The sequence below is a fragment of the Patagioenas fasciata genome, chromosome 3 (assembly GCF_037038585.1).
Source record: "Patagioenas fasciata isolate bPatFas1 chromosome 3, bPatFas1.hap1, whole genome shotgun sequence".
Classification (NCBI taxonomy): Eukaryota; Metazoa; Chordata; class Aves; order Columbiformes; family Columbidae; genus Patagioenas; species Patagioenas fasciata.
This window is the reverse complement of record NC_092522.1, coordinates 30,177,685-30,195,137: the sequence shown is the minus strand read 5'-3', so window position 1 is coordinate 30,195,137 and position 17,453 is coordinate 30,177,685. Positions and strand designations below refer to the sequence as shown.

Here is a 17,453-nt window from a genome sequence, read left to right as displayed (position 1 = left end):
TTATATTTAATTCATGGAAATGTAGATTGAGTATCTGAGTGAGGTCTGAGTTGTGCAAATTTTAAAAAATTATTTTTAAGCCCTTTTTTCTTTTGCAAGATGTTCTTTTCTTTCCATTGTTGTGGCAGTCTCGCAAACAAAGGAAATTATTCAGCAAACTGCCTTTGTGACTAATAATGGAACAGAAGTACTCTTTAATATGCAAAAGAAAGAAGTTGCAAAAAGTCTGTGTCTTTGCCTGACAATGAAAAATGTCACTTTTAATAATAATTTTTAAAAGATAAGAAGGTATGGATTTTTTTTTTTTTTTTATCAGAAGCATATTTGAAGTAGAACTATGTCCTCTTAAATGTTCTGGTCAACTATTCTTTTGCATGTATCTGGATGTTAAGTTGCCAACTGCAATTAATTAAAGTGGAACAAAATAAAATTTATTCATGAGTTTCATTTTGCAAGTAGAAACATTATGGTAGTGAAAGTCAAGTGCATAACTATTCTGTGATTCTATTATTCAGTTTCTATTAGAGTTTTTTTATGGTGATTTACACTAAATAAGTGTCTCTGAAAAAGAAACAAAGTTTTTCCTCCTTCTCTTTGCTGTCATCCAGTTGGTAGAACTTGTTCTTCATGAGGAGGAAGGTGATTCCACAGATGCTAGCAAATCTCTTTAGGTAACCTCAGATTAATGCAAAACCTTATAGATATGTTGTTTCTACCCATTTAAGGGTTCACATATGGACAGGACAAAATAAACTGCATTCGTTTTACAGATACAGGAATAAAAGCTCTTCATTAAAAACCGCACACAATTAAACCTACTTTATAATGTGCCTAACATAGGTAATTTTAAATAGAAAAATAGATACTTTTTTACAGGCTAGAAGTAATTTTATGCCCTTTATCCTATTAACACTAAACTTAATAGATCTGGGAGATATTATAGAAATATGGCTACATATCAGAAAAGTGAAAGTAGTAATGTTAGAATTAACAACACCGGAATATATACTAAATTTTCCGTTCTGTTGGAAAGCTAATTGGTATTTACACATTTTGGACTAGAGAAAATGTGATCTGAAGTAAATATTGTTCTTTGAGTTTATTGATGTCCGTACAGGAATCAAAATTGTGTTTCTATGTGTTCTGCTATGTTTGGAGTCTCCTGGAAAGCAGCAACTACTGGGGTCACTAAAGTCTAACTGTCACAATGCCTCTTCTTCTGGAGCGAGTTTTGTGTGTGAGAACTTTGCTATATGCAAACTGGCATTTCTTCGCTTCAAATGATCACATAATCATTTTTACTGCGCGGTTCTTTGCTATGTATCCTAATTAGTCACTGTGCTCTTCAGAAATCTGGATCCTCTTTGTTATTAATTGTAGTTGCTGATAGGAAAAAAGTGGGTTTAAAAGATTTTTATTATATAGGTTTGTTTTCTTTTTTCCTCCATAGTGGAGAGCTACTATGTAGTAGCTGTGAACTCTCAAACCACAAGCCTCTCTAGACCCCTGCAGGTCTTTAATACTGTTGCACTGGTAGTATTATTTGAGAGTGCCATTTAAAATCTGAAATCACTGCTGTTCTCTTTCCCACTGTGTGGAGAATCCAGTCGTGTAACTTGCTATGTAATTGCAACAGATTTTGGGGATTTGGAGGTAATCAAGATGATTTCATGATCTATGTCTGTTTCAAGTAGTAATGCAACGTTTCCTTTGCTGTTTCTTTTCAGAGATTTCTGTTATGAGATACCGCTTGATAGGAGATAAATTCTGTATTAGAGAGAAAAGATGTTGAGGGACTGGTAAATCAGCAGGGGTGGCAGGCTGACAACTTCCCCAGCCTGGAAGGATTTAGGAATTAAAAGATTTCTGTCAAAAGTTTAAATCTCCATCTCAGAGTGTGGCTTCTGTAATTCCTAAATTCTTTCTTAGATCGGTGATTTTTTGGAGCACAGGGTCCTCATTTTCCTATAATTAAACTTATCTCCAAACCCCAGTTTCAGCATGGTATTTTGAAAGACAGGAAAAGGAATTCTGTAAATGACAAACTGCAGAGGCAGTGCTGGAGTGATGGAAGTATTTTTGTGCAGTTTTGTACACGATTAGTTAACTTGCTGAACCAAGATCTTTTTAACACAAACTATAATTTAGAAAGTATGTTGAACTCTATTTGATGCGAATATTTAGTCAGGGAATTTAATTGCTCATAATAAAATTAAGTAAATTGAATTTAAAAAATTAAAATACATTCTAGACTTTCTTCCTGTTTGAAGGAAGTCCTGCAACTTAGATGTTGAAACATATTTTTTCTTATTAGTCCTTTTATTAGATGTTAAGAAAATGAGGGGGGAAATAGCCCTGGTTTCTCTCTGCAACAGTGCAGATTACCCTTCAACCCGTGTGAAGTGACATAAACCAAATGATGAAAAAAGTTGCTATCATTCCTGATAATTTTCCACTGGAATAAAAGCAATACTGGAGTTAGACCAGCATCGCTGTTGTGATACAGTAGTTCCAGTAAAATTTTTCATGTAAGCAGGCACTTTTATTTTACTTAATGTTAGGTGTATGGATGTTTTTATAAATTCACCTTTTAATCACATCATTTATCACTTCAAATAATGCAAGTTTTCTGTTTTCCCCAGTATTACTTTGGAAGGTTTATAAATCAATTTTTTAAAGGGCATTGTTATTCCAAATAGAAAATTAAATAAGCACTTTCATCTTGATTTCGTTCTGTCAAAACTTCTGGAAGGTTCCTGTTACTAAAAGTTGTTAGTACTTTTCTTATTTAGGAAATTCTCATTTCAGTTCCGCGTTGAAATTCGCTTGTCATTTGATGTTTATGTTCATTTAAAATTGCATGTCACTCAGCAATATGCTGGATATCGATATTTGAAATGTCGAAATGCTCATATTGCATGTGCTTCTAATTTATGCCAGAGAGGGTGTAAACTTGCTGTGTAGCAAGGTGCAAGATGCAGGAGAAGGAAACACATAGGGAAGAACATCACAAGACTAGCAATATACTGTGTATTTAAAGTAAAAGCTGACAAATGTAGCTGTCAGTAGTGGGCTGAGTTAAGGAGTCTGTGCTGCAGAAGAAAGGCAATATGCAAGTTTGAATTGAAGGGAACAGCATTTTTATACAGAAAAGTTTGGTTTAATGTTACCGAAATGTAGCTAAAAAATTAAAAACATTAATAGGTGAGATTTAATTGCATGTTTTCAGTTGAGCTAAAATACTTTTCCTGATGCTTGTTTTGGCAAAACATAAGAGAAATAGGTCAATTTTCAGAAAGGAATTACTTAGTTCCAATGAGAAATAAGAAAGATGAATACAAAATAAAACAATAAGCATAGGAAATACACATTTGACACATTTAATAAAATATTTAGAGGGAATTCCAGGTTCATTGTCTGTCATTGATTTTTAGCAGAAATATCAGCTAGTCAATTTTTGTGTTTTTTTTATATGGTTAAGTATTCCAGTAGTAATGTCAGCTGCCACATAGAGTTTATCTTGTTTGTAAGCCAGTGTGTGTAGTCAAAAACTTAATTTTTTAAGTCTTCGAACACAACTCTGGATAAAAGAGAGGCCCCTGTAGGTGTAGCGTTTCGTCTAGGTAAACGAGGTTCACTTGTCATTGCTTCTTCAACTACTCCAGCAAACAGGAAGGTAATAATTCTGCTAAATTACTGTGAAATTTTGTGTATTCAGTTTACCGTGTCAAAGCAAAGCTATTTGGAAAGAGCACAAAGTTGTAGGTAGCCTTCAAATTCAGTTCTTACTTTTAGAGAAGAGACCATCGTATGTAAATAGTCATGAACAAAAAAATGTTTGCATGTGAACTGACACATATGAAAGTACCGTTCTTATTCCTGTTGAGAAATCAGTCAGACCAAAGTATTTTACTTCCAAGCTGACTCTGAGCTATAGAGGATTTTATTTATTTTTTTCCATTATGACATGAATTGTCTTTGAGAAATAAATATGTGCTGTTTGTAGATAAATAATTCAAGCATGGAGAAGAGGCGGTCAAGGCATGAATCTTATTTTGTGGTTCAGTAACCTGTTCAGCTTTCTGAAAATCTGTTAATTTCCTCTGCAAAGCAGAAAGTTGGTGTGAAGTGATGAGCAGCAGTGAATAGCATTTGAATGAAAATACTTTTGATCTGGATAGCACAGTTTATTCTCATGTAATGTAACAAGATGCAATGGTGTAAAAGCTAATAACAATAAATAGTAGTTCTTCAGGACTAAATAAAAACCAACATATTTATTTAAAAGAATGTAAAGGCTAAAATATCTTGGATCAAGTTGTAGAAAAAAAAAAGGCAAATAGAACAAGGTATAAACTAAAAACAAGCTTACATTTATCATTTCCGATGTTTTTGTGCTAGGATCTTAAAGGTAGTTGAGGTTCTTTGGGTCACACCCCTTGTTACTTTGTGCACAGAAGAGATAGTATTGCATTTGTAAATTAATAATTAAAACATCACTAAGATAACTATGTGGCTTTGTACATTACTAGCCAAGTGAGCAGGATGATGCAGAGTGTGAGAGCTCCAAATAGAATTAACTGGATATTAAATATAATTGGAGGAGTACATACATATTAAGAACATCAAACGCTTTTTAATTTAATACTAAAAACATTACATTTTAATATGTCTGAAGATTATGTTTTGGTGATATTTAAAGATGCCATTCTTTTCTGAGAGGTTTGAAAAATCTTTTGGAAAGGAAATACTGTTTAATAACAGGGAAGTTATTATTTGAGAAAGAGATGCTAATTTGATATTTAAGATGAAGAGATGGTAAGTTTCTGTGATCTAATAATTCTAATTCTAGTGATGATAATAGTAAAAGTGAATTTAAGTTATGTTAATGTAATACTTTTGTAATGAGAATACAGTTCTATGCCATTTCCATTGCCAGCAATTCAATTAGTGTTAATAACTTTGTAGTAAGACATTTGTTCTTTTACTATTTCTAAAACTGTGTTTATTATTATGAATTTCAAACATTCATTTTTGTTTTTCTTAAGAACTGAGGATAAATATGAAGTTTGTAAAAGTTGGACATTTGAATTTGAAATATGACTGAGATAGCATTGCCTTTCTACTGGTTAGTGATTGTAGAAGAAACCACTGGGAACCTCTGAGAGTTTTAAAAATGCTTTTTATGGTAAAAGTAATGCCCAAACCAATCAGAATTTATGACAACGTGCTTTGAATCAAAATAATTTGGGTGCTGAATGTTGCACAGATATTTTATATGCAAAGAAGTACATATATTTCACAGACAGAAAAAGAAATAAAACTACTTGACACTTCAAGTGTGAGAAACTAATTGAAGGATTAATGTGGGGTATAAAACCTCTTTTCATATATGGGAATTTGTACCCATTTACATGTGGAAAATGGAAGTAGAATTTTATTTGGGTTTCTTTTTCTGGCTTTGTAATGGAAGTACATTAAAGGATTTTAACTTGATAATGTGCTTTATCTGTGAACAAGCGTTGTAAGATTCTTTACATGGATGTAAATTGATACAGAAATACAATTTTCAAGTCCTATGTTCACACTGAATTACATAAATAATTAATTAGTCTTGCTGCAGCTAGAGTTTCATTCTTTTTGTAAGCTCTCAGCCAATGTTTTTTTTTTTCTTTCCAGAAAGATGTCATCAGATACTGTGTTTCCATAGAGAACTATGCCTTTTTTTTTTTTTTTTAAACTAATTAGTATCCAGGAAGTTCTTAAGAAAAAAACAAAAGCATTGTGTTTTCAAGTTACTTTTAGGTTGTGGTTAACTTTCTTAAGTACATATTTTGATGGATCAAAGCAGGTTTGATTGCTGCACAATGAAAGTAAAAAACCAAAACCACAAACCAACAAACAAACCCAAACCAAATAAACAAAAACAAACCACAAAACCAAAAAAGCACCTACTATTTTAAAAGATTAACTGTGAAATACTTAAAAGTGCACTTTTGTCTGAAGGTGTTGTACAGTTAATTGATGCTGTTAAAGAAAACATTCACTGTCCTTTATTGTTAATCAGAGAATGACTGGAATTCAGTTTGATCTCCTGCTCAAAAGCGATATTGACACTGAATTCAGGCAAAGTTGCTAAGGACAGTCTGCTCCCATAATCTAGCAATTGTCCTCAGAGATTCTCTCAGAGAGTTTCTGCTCTCCCTTTATCTTAATCTGTGTTGTTTTTTGGCCTTCACCTCCCAACTTAGTCTTTGTGCTCCATCCCAATGTTACACCTTCTTTGTAACTCATACTTCTCATTTCCTCACTGGGCCTAATTGCCACCTTCCACTTCACTCTTAGTTCTGTTGGTCTCCATGTCCTGGTGAATTGCAGTTTTCTGCCAGTGCCTTTGCGTTCGATAGGTGTCAGAACTGGAAGTTATTGAAGAATAAAGATTTTCTGCTCTTGGCACAGTCTCTAGTCTCATTTGAGTCAGAATCAATAATTCAAAGAAAACTGGATGTTGTTCCAAGAGCCCCAGACATTCCGAGTTATCCATATGCAGTCTTGGGAAGGGAGGGAACACGCCTATTGCCAGCAGAACCTTGGGAGATTTCTTCTCTTATGCTTTGAGGTAAAAAAATTAACATACAGAAGCTGAGGCTTTTGTCAGACCTCAGAGCTTTCATTTATTTAGGAAGATGCTGTGAAAATGGTAAATGGACACCTGACGTGTGCCAAATTTTCCTTGCTGTAAATCAGGTAACACTTGATCACCACTATAGCAGTAATTTCTTCAGCTCATTCTTGGTCACGGCTTAACTTCTTTTTTTTTTTAATGTAAAAACAAATAAAACCCCTTCAGTGTGAGGCAGAGTTGCCATAAACTTCAGTGATTTTAATTAAATTATAAGCAACTCCAGACAGACTTCTGAAGGCAAGATCAGAAGGATGTGCAACCAAGGTCTATTGTGAACAAAGGGATTTTTTTTTCTATTTTTTCATGTTAATGAAAATATTTTTGAAATAAGTTCTAACTTCATTTTGTCTCTGATCCAGAATATGATTCCACTTTTCACACCTTGTTCCTCTGCTTAATGCAGCAGGACATCTCATCCTGCAGGACTGATGGGGAACTCTGTAACGCTCTGGGTCTTTGTATTTCTCTTGTAGTGTCTGAAACTGAAAATACGACATGCCTGCTCCTCCCTGTAGCATAGTTTGTTTTATTCTGGACCTATTAAACATTTATACTGTGCTCTTATATTTCTTGATCTTTCTTGGACTTCAGTGGGTGAAGGTGAGATTTTGAAGGTTTCCAATTATTTCTAGCTTGACCTTCAGTTCTTCAGAAGACAATGTTCCTTACTTAACTCTGTTGAGAGTTGCTCATGTTTTTCCTAACTTTTCTGGTGTGATCTAATAAAACAAGAAAAAAATCTACTCAAGTTTGATATTGACTAAATAGTGGTTCTAGTCTAATCAGTGTTTCTGTTTCATCCGTTTGGGACTTCTTTGGTTGCGATTCTGGTATTTCCTTAGTAATTTTGTCAGGATGGGTTGTTTGCAGTTGTTGGCAAGTTTCTTTTTGTGTGGAAGTTTTCAGGGTTCTAGGCACAATGTTATGTGATATCTTCTGGTCAGAGGTAAGAAGTGAAGCAAAAAGAATTCTCACAGTTTCAGATAGGTCTGGATGTCTGGCTCAAAATACAAATGCAAATCTGACCAATTCCTTTTAGATGGTGGAAGGTGCATTTCTTTTGATCTTTCTTTTCCAGTTTTTAAAACACACCTGTATAATTATTTAAGAATTGCACCACAAACACAAATGTTCCCTGTCATTCTACAGAGCAATCTGAGGACATTCTGGAACTGCATGTTTTTCTCATTCAGCGCTTTTACATAGATGCATGGGCCCAGATTTACAATGGCATATGTAGACTCAGAGAATGTAATTTAATTTGGAACACTCCTGGGAAAGCAATTCACAGTTTAGCCCCCCTGCTCAAAGCAAGGCTAACATTAAAGCTGGGTTCTGTGATCTAGGCAATCTGTTCCAGTGATTAACTCCTTTTATTCTGGAATTTTCCTTGTTGCTACTTCAGATTGTTGCCTATGGCCTTTTGCATTGCATTTCTGAGAATGCAGAGTATCTCTACCATTTTTGCCAATTTTTCCTGCTCCTTTTTTACATAGTGAAAGATGTTGCCACACAGCAATATACTCCTAAAGTGAAGTGCCAAGATCCTGGCAAATGGAATTAATAAACCTGATAAATCTTCATAAATCTAATATAAATAGAAAAAATTCAGCCCCCAAGACTGGGATCTATGTTAGTGAGTGAAGGGACACTGAGCGTCTAGCAACAACAACAGCAAGAAAGGGATGGGTGAAATCTGAACTTTCATCCAACTGAATGCAGCCATGGTCAGTCTTGAAAGATGCACCTCTGTGTGCTGAGGCCACAAAAAACACTCCCGAGTGTTCAGATATCTGTTACCTCAAGGTCTCACTCTCTCCCTTTAGAATGCCAGTTTGAGACGTAGCTGAAATAAGAGACTATAATGTTTATTAATTGTTCAGCACACTACTAATAAACCAATTCATTGATTAATTAACTAATAAACATATGTCTATGAATCACTTCAGTTCTATAACACTTCACACCATTGTTAATTGCATGGAGTTATTGAGTTCTGCCACTCTGTTCTTATAAAGTGCACCCAAATATTATTGAATTATAGTTCTATAACTCATAACTTTAAACTTTCACACTAGTTATTAACAAATTTGCAATTCTGTAACTTTATAACTTCTCACATCAAGTCTTTCAGATGTAGAGCCAGTGGAGAGTCCAGCATCTTCCCTCTGATATCCTGGCTGCCCCTTAATTACTGTTTCCCAATTGTTCCAATTTGCTACATGCATTCTGAGATTTCTTATTTCTAAACCCATGTCCTAGCTACTCTTGGCCTAAAATGGTACTACTGGCGTTGTTGCTTAGATACTGATGGACTTGCAAGATTCTAGCCCTGCACAAGATGCCTGATATTCCCTTTCAGTCATCTGCTTAATAGCAATTATGTATTCTTTATTGTATACACTAAGACTTGTCAGTCTACTTCAGCCTTTTTCCTCTACCTGTTTTTGATTAAGTATGCCTTTATTCTACTTAGCTCTTTCTCAGTTTATACGCAAGTGGCACATGTACCAGAGCAAGGAACACACTGTTACGTGCTTTTTTCATTCTGTTTTTTGTTCACACAGTATCCTACTTGTCAGGGAGTGGCAAGGGCTGGCTGATCCCCAAGGGAAGAGGAGCCAGGAGCTGAGCATCACAAGGCTGAGAGAGATAAATGGCCTCACCAGCGAGGGCCCAGGCCATCCCCAGTAGTGCTAGCTCAGAGTTGGCCCTGAATCCAGGTAGCCAAAACTCCAGCTCCTTCTAGAAAGGGGGGATGCTCTCAGCTCCCATCCAGTACACTGCCTTCAGATGTTTCTTCAAAAATCATCACTCTTAGCATCTGCTGATAATCTCCCCGTTTTCTGCAGAGACTCTGTCTTGTTATGGGGTCCAGCACTCTGACAGAATGTCTTGCTCACAATGTCAGTCCTCCCTTAGATTAGGGCCAGGTACTTTTCTGTTCTTTGAAAAGATGATTGGAAGATAAAAAATTGATTAAATTTAACAGTATCAAACATTAACTCAAATTTGTATTGTGTTTTTTCAATTTTATCTTGCACATATATTTGGAACTTTAGCAGTATTTATTTATGATCAATTCTGATGTTGTAACTCTTACAAGACTTAATGACATGTGTTTCTTTCTGTTTCTTCTAGTATCGCCGGAAGCAATTGGATTCCTGTCTGCTGTTGGGGTGTTCATTATTCTCATGTTACTGCTTTTCCTATATATTAATAAGAAGATGTGTTTTGAAAATGTTAGTGGTTTCCCAGATCTCGATTCAGGATACACTACAAGAAAGAATTCACAAGATCAACTTTGTAAGTATCTGAAATACAGTGTACTAAACTTAATTATAAAAATGCACATTTTTACAAGGATGTGTAGAAATACATCAATAATCCCTTTCCTCAGGTGATGAAAACACACTATGTTGACTTTTCCTGTGACTGTGTAGTATGTAGAAATGAAGAAACCTTTGTATTCACAAGCCACAGAGATTCAACAGCTATATAGCCAAAGAGTTGGTATTTACTTATGGGAAGGTTTTTCTTTTGTGCTGTGAGAATATTCTTGAACATATTTCATATGTTCCGTAATTGTGTATAATTAAATATTCTCAAGTAAATTTGTTAATAGGATTATTGGATTTTGACTCAGCCTGTTACAATCCTTCACCAATCTTTTGGAGAAGATCTTGCCTTTACTCAACTGGAAAATAATTTTAAAGAAGTAAGACATTAGAAACCAAAGACATCTTATCTATGACCTTTTTGTAGAACAAGATCTTTAAAGATAATGTACAATAAAAAAAATTAGAACTTGAGAAAGCTTTTGAGTGTTGGTGAACTAACCCCTTTCTACTTTTTGGGCTTTGGAAGTTGAATGGGCTTTGTTAGCTGACTTGAGAGAGACAGGACCACCAGAGAACAGAATGGAAAAATCTGAGAGGTTTTGTTCCCTTCTGCGTATTTAAAAGGTGCAGCTTAATTTTTTATTTTCAGTTTTCTTGGAGGCAGAAAAAGTTATCCCCTCAGATATGAAGTCTGTCATCTTACCTTTCTTTTTGCTACAAAACAAGTCTTTGTGTTCCAAAATGTCTTACGTTATGTAAGAGACAACAAATATTTGGGGATGAAGAAGTCTCCGTCATGCATGTTTTGTGCAGCTGTTATGTTAAAAGCTTGTTTTAGTGTGACATTGATGAAAGGATGTAATTTAAATGTCTCACAACTTCTTCTTTGCAGGCTAGAATAAAAAACCATATTTCCGCCACACACAGTTGTCTTATTTTTGAAAATAATGAATTTTATAATGACTTGTTGATGCTGCAGTTGATGAAAGACTTATGATTTACTAGTTGATTGTGGCTTCATTTCAAGATATTTACTTAGCTGCTTTCTTATTATTTTCAATGCATATTGAATGGAAAGAGCAAAGCTGCAACTTCCCCTGGTAAATGTATTGAGTTTGAGAGCGCAAAAGCAAATAGCTCTGAAATTTAACTTGGAGAAATGGAGTTGATCCGCTTGTGAAGCGGAGGACCTTTCTGTATCAAAAGCAGTTGCTGAATAGGTTGGACAAATGGCGTTTTTCAGAAATCTTCACCAAAATCTGAACCTTCCCTCTGTGTCTTCTCTGGTCGACACACTTAGCAGTGCTGTGGATGATCTGACCAGTGTTGTTGGAGAAGTTGGCTACAGCGTCGCAGATTCAGTAACAGAACAAGTCACGAACATGATAAATGGCCTTCGTGCCGAAGATGAAAGCTGCAAAATACAGAATGATAAACCTGTGCAAGGGAGAGAGGACCATACACCATCATTAACTCATTCTCAGGAAATTAATATGAAAGCAAAGAGAGGTATTGTGGAATACGAAGAGACTCATTATTCTAATTCCTTAGATTGTATTAATAAAGGTAGAAGTCATGATGGAGAATCTGTCCATGTCGTGGACAAAAACCAGTGCCAGTTAAAAAGCAGAGATAGTAATAGTCATTTAAGTGTTACAGAAGTACCTCAGGATTTGAAGAATGTAGGAGGACCTTTTAAAAGGGAAGCAGTAGGAGGAAACGAGTGTTTTGTAAATGATAAGTTCTTGAAGGACGGTAACCTGAGAAGTAATAAATTTACAACAGAGCAATCTATTGAGGAACAAGATAATTGCCTATGTGCAGTATCAGATAATTCCAAGAATCGCTTGCATAGAAAAAACAAACCACGGTCACCTGAAGTTGCTTTTAAGGATTCTGAAGAAGTTCACAGTGTGAAGGTTCCCCAAGATTTAGAAACAAAACTTGAAGTACAGAAGCAAAAATTATCAGACTCCAGCTTGAAGAAGACGCACCATGACAGTCCCTATTGCATTAATGAACCCAAAGAAAAGAAATCTGAAGCCATTTTTGACAGAAAAGGAAAATCGGTATCAAAGGATGAAGACAATATGTCAGCCACAATTACAAAAACAGATAAAAAGAACAACTCAAAGAAAATAGAAAAGAATTCAAGAGCACTATGTAGTAAGAAGACAACAGGAAAAGGTGAGAAGTCCGTCAGCAAACTGCGTTCTTCAGTCTTTCCTGAAACCTGATACTTCCTACTTTTTTTCACCTTATTTACACATTTAATAATAGTGTTTCCTGTGGATGAAAGTAGGTCTGTGTTGTCAGTGCTTCTTTCTCTAATTATGTTGGTATTTCTTGGAAGTTAATTACTTTTTAAAGTATTATTTAAATGAACTGAGTAATAAGCGCCTTTCTTATGTTCTAACTTTTCTTTTTCTGTAAACAGTTTTTTTTACCTTCTCTGCAGTGCCTTATGTGATCTCTGTTGAAAACTATGAATTAATTAATACTGGAAATGAACACTTGTTCTGTGAAGGTGGTTTTTATTTTGTGTATTTTAAAAACATTGTATAAAATGTCATAAGAGGATAAGGAAAAAAATAACTTCTATTACATTTACATTATAGTAGATCTTCAAAATGTATTTCTGGGATATGTAAGATAGTAATTTCAAGACACAAAGCTCAATGACAAGTGGCAATTAAGTGATTTAAAATATAGAAAGAACTGAATGAGGCTTGTCTTAAGGAAAGTTGTAGTCTTACAAGGAAAACCTATGTATTGTTGATGTGGATGCTGTGTGTGCCATCTTCAACATCCAATCTTAAACAATAAGACAGTGGGATTACCATAATAGTTTTTGAGTAAGAAGTAAAACCTTCTATTTTGGCGCAGTTGTTTTGTGGGCCATGTAGTGAATTTTTAGAAAGCAACACGAGCTTTTCTTGAGATACTGTTTCTGTAGAGAAATGGATAATCTCTTAATAGAAATCAGTTGTGTTTGCTGTGAGTTGTGTTTTGTTTTTTTCCCCCTCAAGCATGCGAGTTTTCCCTTACCTGAAAATTTCAGGTGTTTTCTGTTTGGTTTTTTGTTTGTTCATTTTGTTTTCTTTTTAAAATTTCATTTAGGAGGTGGTTTCTGTGTTTGTGTGATAAACTATGATCTTATGTTTTATTGATGTAATACAATATTTGTGAAGTATAGTCTCTATCAAAAACGGCATTTTTAGTTCCCATGATCAGCAAATTAATAGTTTTCAAATTACCCGTGTTAGCTAAATAATTTAGAGTTTTAAATAAGAACATGAATTCTCTTAGGCAAGTTCCCAGATAACATATAAAAATCAAAAGAAAAGTGTTGAGGAGAGGCATAAAACCCTGAGGATTTTTTTTTTATGTGCAGGAAGCTATTTTTTCCTAAGAACCTGAAACAGATTTGTATTGTTCATTTAAAAAATGTTTGCACAGATAGCTTGTGTTTTAACTTTAAACGAGGTTTTAAAGTCCTGTGAAAAAGTCTTGTTTCATGACTTGTAATATTAGTATACATGCTCATTTTTTTATGCTAGGAACTGGAGAAAAAATATCCGGTATCACTGAGAACTGGATGCTTACAAACTTCAGTGTATTATTAGGGACATAACTTTCAGCATGGCTTTGAAATACGTTGCCACCATGTTTTATACTATTCCATTGTTTGTATTTTATGCAGATTGATTAATAAATGTAATTCCATATTATTACATTTCTTGTAATGATAAATGATGCATCTAATACTGAAATCTGGCACTGTATGTTAGTCCTGGTATGTCCTGCTTTAATTATAATTGTGGTAATCTGTAGACATTTACTAAATGGAAGGTTTCAACCTGTTGAGGGCTATATGAGATACAAAATTTTACTCTGTGTACTAGCAAAGGAGGCTCCATTTTCTCGGCAGCTTCTTGCAGTGAATCCGCTAGCCAGAATATGTCTTGCTTGGTGTGACATTCTCAATAAGTGATCAGTGAAATTGAACTTGCTTTATAGCCATTCACACAATGAGAAGGAACGTTATCTATCAGACTTGAATTAAAATTGATAGCCTAGAGTTGAAAGATCTAGTTGCTCGTTAGCAGTCTGTTAATGCACCAATTTTCCTATAAATACTGAATTAAGGTTATGTACACATTGCATGTAGAGCTGATAGCACCATCTGCAGTTAAGGTTTTCTGACATTTTCTATTTCGGGGCTTCATTTTCAGTTGCTTATAATCATGTGACAAAATTGAAATATTTGGAATGAAATTTGGCATGCTTTCTGTCAGATTTTTTTTTTTTTAAGCTATAATTTAAAATCTTTAGGTGTTCTCAGGAAAAGAGTATGGGAAAAACACGCTGGTTATCTGCAAAAAATACATTGATTTCATGTCTGATTCACTAAGATGCTTTTTCATGTTTGTTTATTGGAGTATGTGTTTGAAATGTGGGAGAATGCTTTTTCCCTGGCAGAGGTGCCCATGTTCTTCTTTGAAAAGAGATGTGAGTTTGACCAAATTGCAAATCTTTGGGAACTTTGCAAAATGCATAGTAAATGCTTATTATAATTTGCTTGTTAAATTCACTGACCATCCCATTTGCACTCATATGCTTCATTGTAGGGGTTGAAGAACAGGGCGGGTCTTATCCTACTTTTTGATGCTTTTGGTTACTGGAGGACCTTGGAATTTTGAACAGAGGAATTGAGGATAAATGTGTCTTCTGTGAGGACAGAAACTTCCTGAACAAATGTGACACAGTGCGAATGGTAGACAGGGATTTGAAGTAGGATGGGTGACAGCTATGGAGAGAACTGATTATATGAAGGTGAAGAGACTAAGGATGAAAGATTAAGGTTACATGAGTAGCTGGGTAGGTGCCAGTAAAGAGAATATGGGATTGAAGAGATGAAGAGAATAGAGAGGTCCTCGTGACAGACCAGAACTGGGAGATTGGAGCGGGAACCTGGAGTATGGGGCTGGGAGACAGGAACTTGAGATAAGATTCTACTTGTATGCATATAACTTTGCAAAAAATGTCTGACCTAAACTTGCAGCATAGACTTTTCTATGTGAGTACATGGGATACACTCAAGTGTAAGTGATTTTGCTCATCTACTCTACAGGTTTACCTAAAAGTGGGAAGGAAGGACCTCTGTAGTAGGAAAAGGCAAACACTTGACTGTAAAAGAGACCTAGATGGCTGACAGAGGTTGACTTACCTTAATTTTAAATGGCTGAATTTTGGGTAAGCTGATTCCCTCCTATAGTCAAAATACCCAGACAGAGGAGTGAGACTGACTGGGCATGAAGGCAGACACTCATGAGAGGGGAAATGCAGAGCTAGAGCCAGGACAGGGACTGAGAGGAGGGCAGAAAAGCAAGGATGGGAGAAGCGGTTCAGCATGGCTGGATAGCATGTTAGACAATATTCCCTTGCAGAATCGGGAACTGAAAAACAGCTTTGTGACTGTCTCAGAGCTCTACCAGTAGCAAAAATCTATTGGCATATCATATACCATCGGCTTGCTCACAGAGTATTGGTAATGCTGACCTTTATTGAGTTTATGTTAACTCTTTTAATGCCTGTTAGAGTCAGAGATCTACAAAACCTCTGCATGGGTTGTGGACAGAATCCATTAAAAGTCTGGAAAAGGGAGGGGGAAGCTTTCCCTTAACAAATAAAAATACAGCTGAATCTTTGACTTGTGGAAGGAAGAGATGTAGCTGGACAAAGTTGGTCACAGGACTGGGCATTACAGAGTAACTGGTAGAAAATAATTAACTAGACAGTTTCTTCTGTGCAATTTTTGCTGTCACCAGATGCCTGCAATGATAATTTGCATTAATTGCAGTTATTGACAAGGGGCTGTTTATTTTAAGTTAAATAAAATTGTGCATGCAAACATCTTTCACAAGCATTTTCCCATTTGCTACTGTGACTTTAAGCACTACTGTCATATACACATTAAGACGATTTTGTTGTAGGCTTCTCTTTGTAAATCAGTTCCATTTCTATGTTACATGGCATGCACACAGCAAAAATCCACTGGGAATGGAGGATCAGGAGCTGCCTTTTTGATATGTTAGGTATCCAAATGTAATGTTGGATTTACTTTACATAAATTATTTTGAGGATTTTCTTACTTAACAAAGGGTTTCAAGAACTTCAGTGTGTGCTGCCCGACCTAAGTGGATCCGTTTTCTGGTGAAGAAGTTTTAGAATGGATTTTTGAGGGCTTAATGATCTTTCAGTTTTTCTAGAAAATAAGAATAGTTCTCATCAACTTACGAAATCTCATAATACTTATAATTATAGCAAGACGATACTTTTAAAATATTACAGAAATTTTAATTGAAATAGCTTAAATATCTTCTATGGTAACCTCTTATGGTTATTTTCTTGTTTTCTGTTTTGAGCTGTAGTCGATTTGCTTTATTTTATTCAAACAGACAACTCATATATGAGTAAAGACCAGCATGGTTCATCATCTGAGAGTGAAGATGAAGCACTGGGTAAATATCATGAGGCCTTGTCTAGAACCCAGAGTTCCAGGCTGCCAGTGGTGGATGGCAGACAACAAAAAAACTATGTATGGGAAACCAGACAAAAATATAGTCCCCTGTCTGCAGAATATGATGGATACAGTAGTGAAGCCTCAATAGATGAAGGTAAGAGTGATTTAAAAGCATTCATTTTATTCCAGATTTCGGAATGATGTTCTGGATAAGTAAGTCCTAGATGAGGACAGCTTGACTTTTAAATAGTCAATGTCTGCCAAGAAATATCCAGATATCTTTTATATTAGTGCATGCTCCAAAATATTGGCACAGACTTGTATGCATTTCTGGAAATATTGCAAATTATAAAATATCTTGTTATATTAAGTTTCGTACAGTTGAATCATTAGTCATTTTATTTTGGGGGGAATTTAAACTGTTTTAATTTAGGAAGGAAACATGGCAACTCTTGATGAATTCTGTGGTATTATAAATACAAACAATATCTATTATTCCTCTGCTGATAAGCTGTTGTTACAGCAAAGTAAATTGAATTGGTTCCTGGTTACAGTGCATATGGTCATTGTGGTGTGCATTACTGGAATGTTCTGCATCTTTACTTCTCTGGAAATCACAGGAAGACATTATTACAAAGATTAAATTAATAAAAGTTTTCCGTGGCATTAAAAGTTGGATGTAAATAATGGATATTTTATTTTGTGGTATATATTTCTTGATTTTAAGTAAGGGTGATGGCCTGACATAGAGACTGAGAATTCTGCTGTCTGTATGCTCTTTTATACTTGAAAATAGCTGCATGTGAGCCATTTTCCAGCGTGAAAAGTAAGGCTTGATTGAAGTTACTTCAAAGTCAGACTAATATGATGTTGTACCACAATAGGGTATTTGTTGGTCCCC

The 17,453-nt window shown here is 35.1% G+C and overlaps 1 protein-coding gene across 12 annotated transcripts in view; it reads left to right on the top strand.

Moving 5' to 3' along the window:
- SYT14 (synaptotagmin 14) overlaps positions 1 to 17,453 on the top strand; it is a 93,675-nt gene that overhangs the window by 16,412 nt on the left and 59,810 nt on the right. For 4 of the 12 annotated variants that reach the window (XM_065834731.2, XM_071806019.1, XM_065834732.2 and 1 more), the window contains exons 1-3: positions 9,854 to 9,991; positions 10,919 to 12,213; positions 16,488 to 16,706. In XM_065834731.2, coding sequence (XP_065690803.1) covers positions 11,256 to 12,213; positions 16,488 to 16,706 — 1,177 coding nt within the window. In that variant the 5' untranslated portion in view covers positions 9,854 to 9,991; positions 10,919 to 11,255. Of the gene's footprint in view, positions 1 to 9,826; positions 9,992 to 10,918; positions 12,214 to 16,487; positions 16,707 to 17,453 lie in introns of those variants that run through there. The other 8 variants (XM_065834734.2, XM_065834733.2, XM_071806026.1 and 5 more) reach the window with 5 other exon arrangements.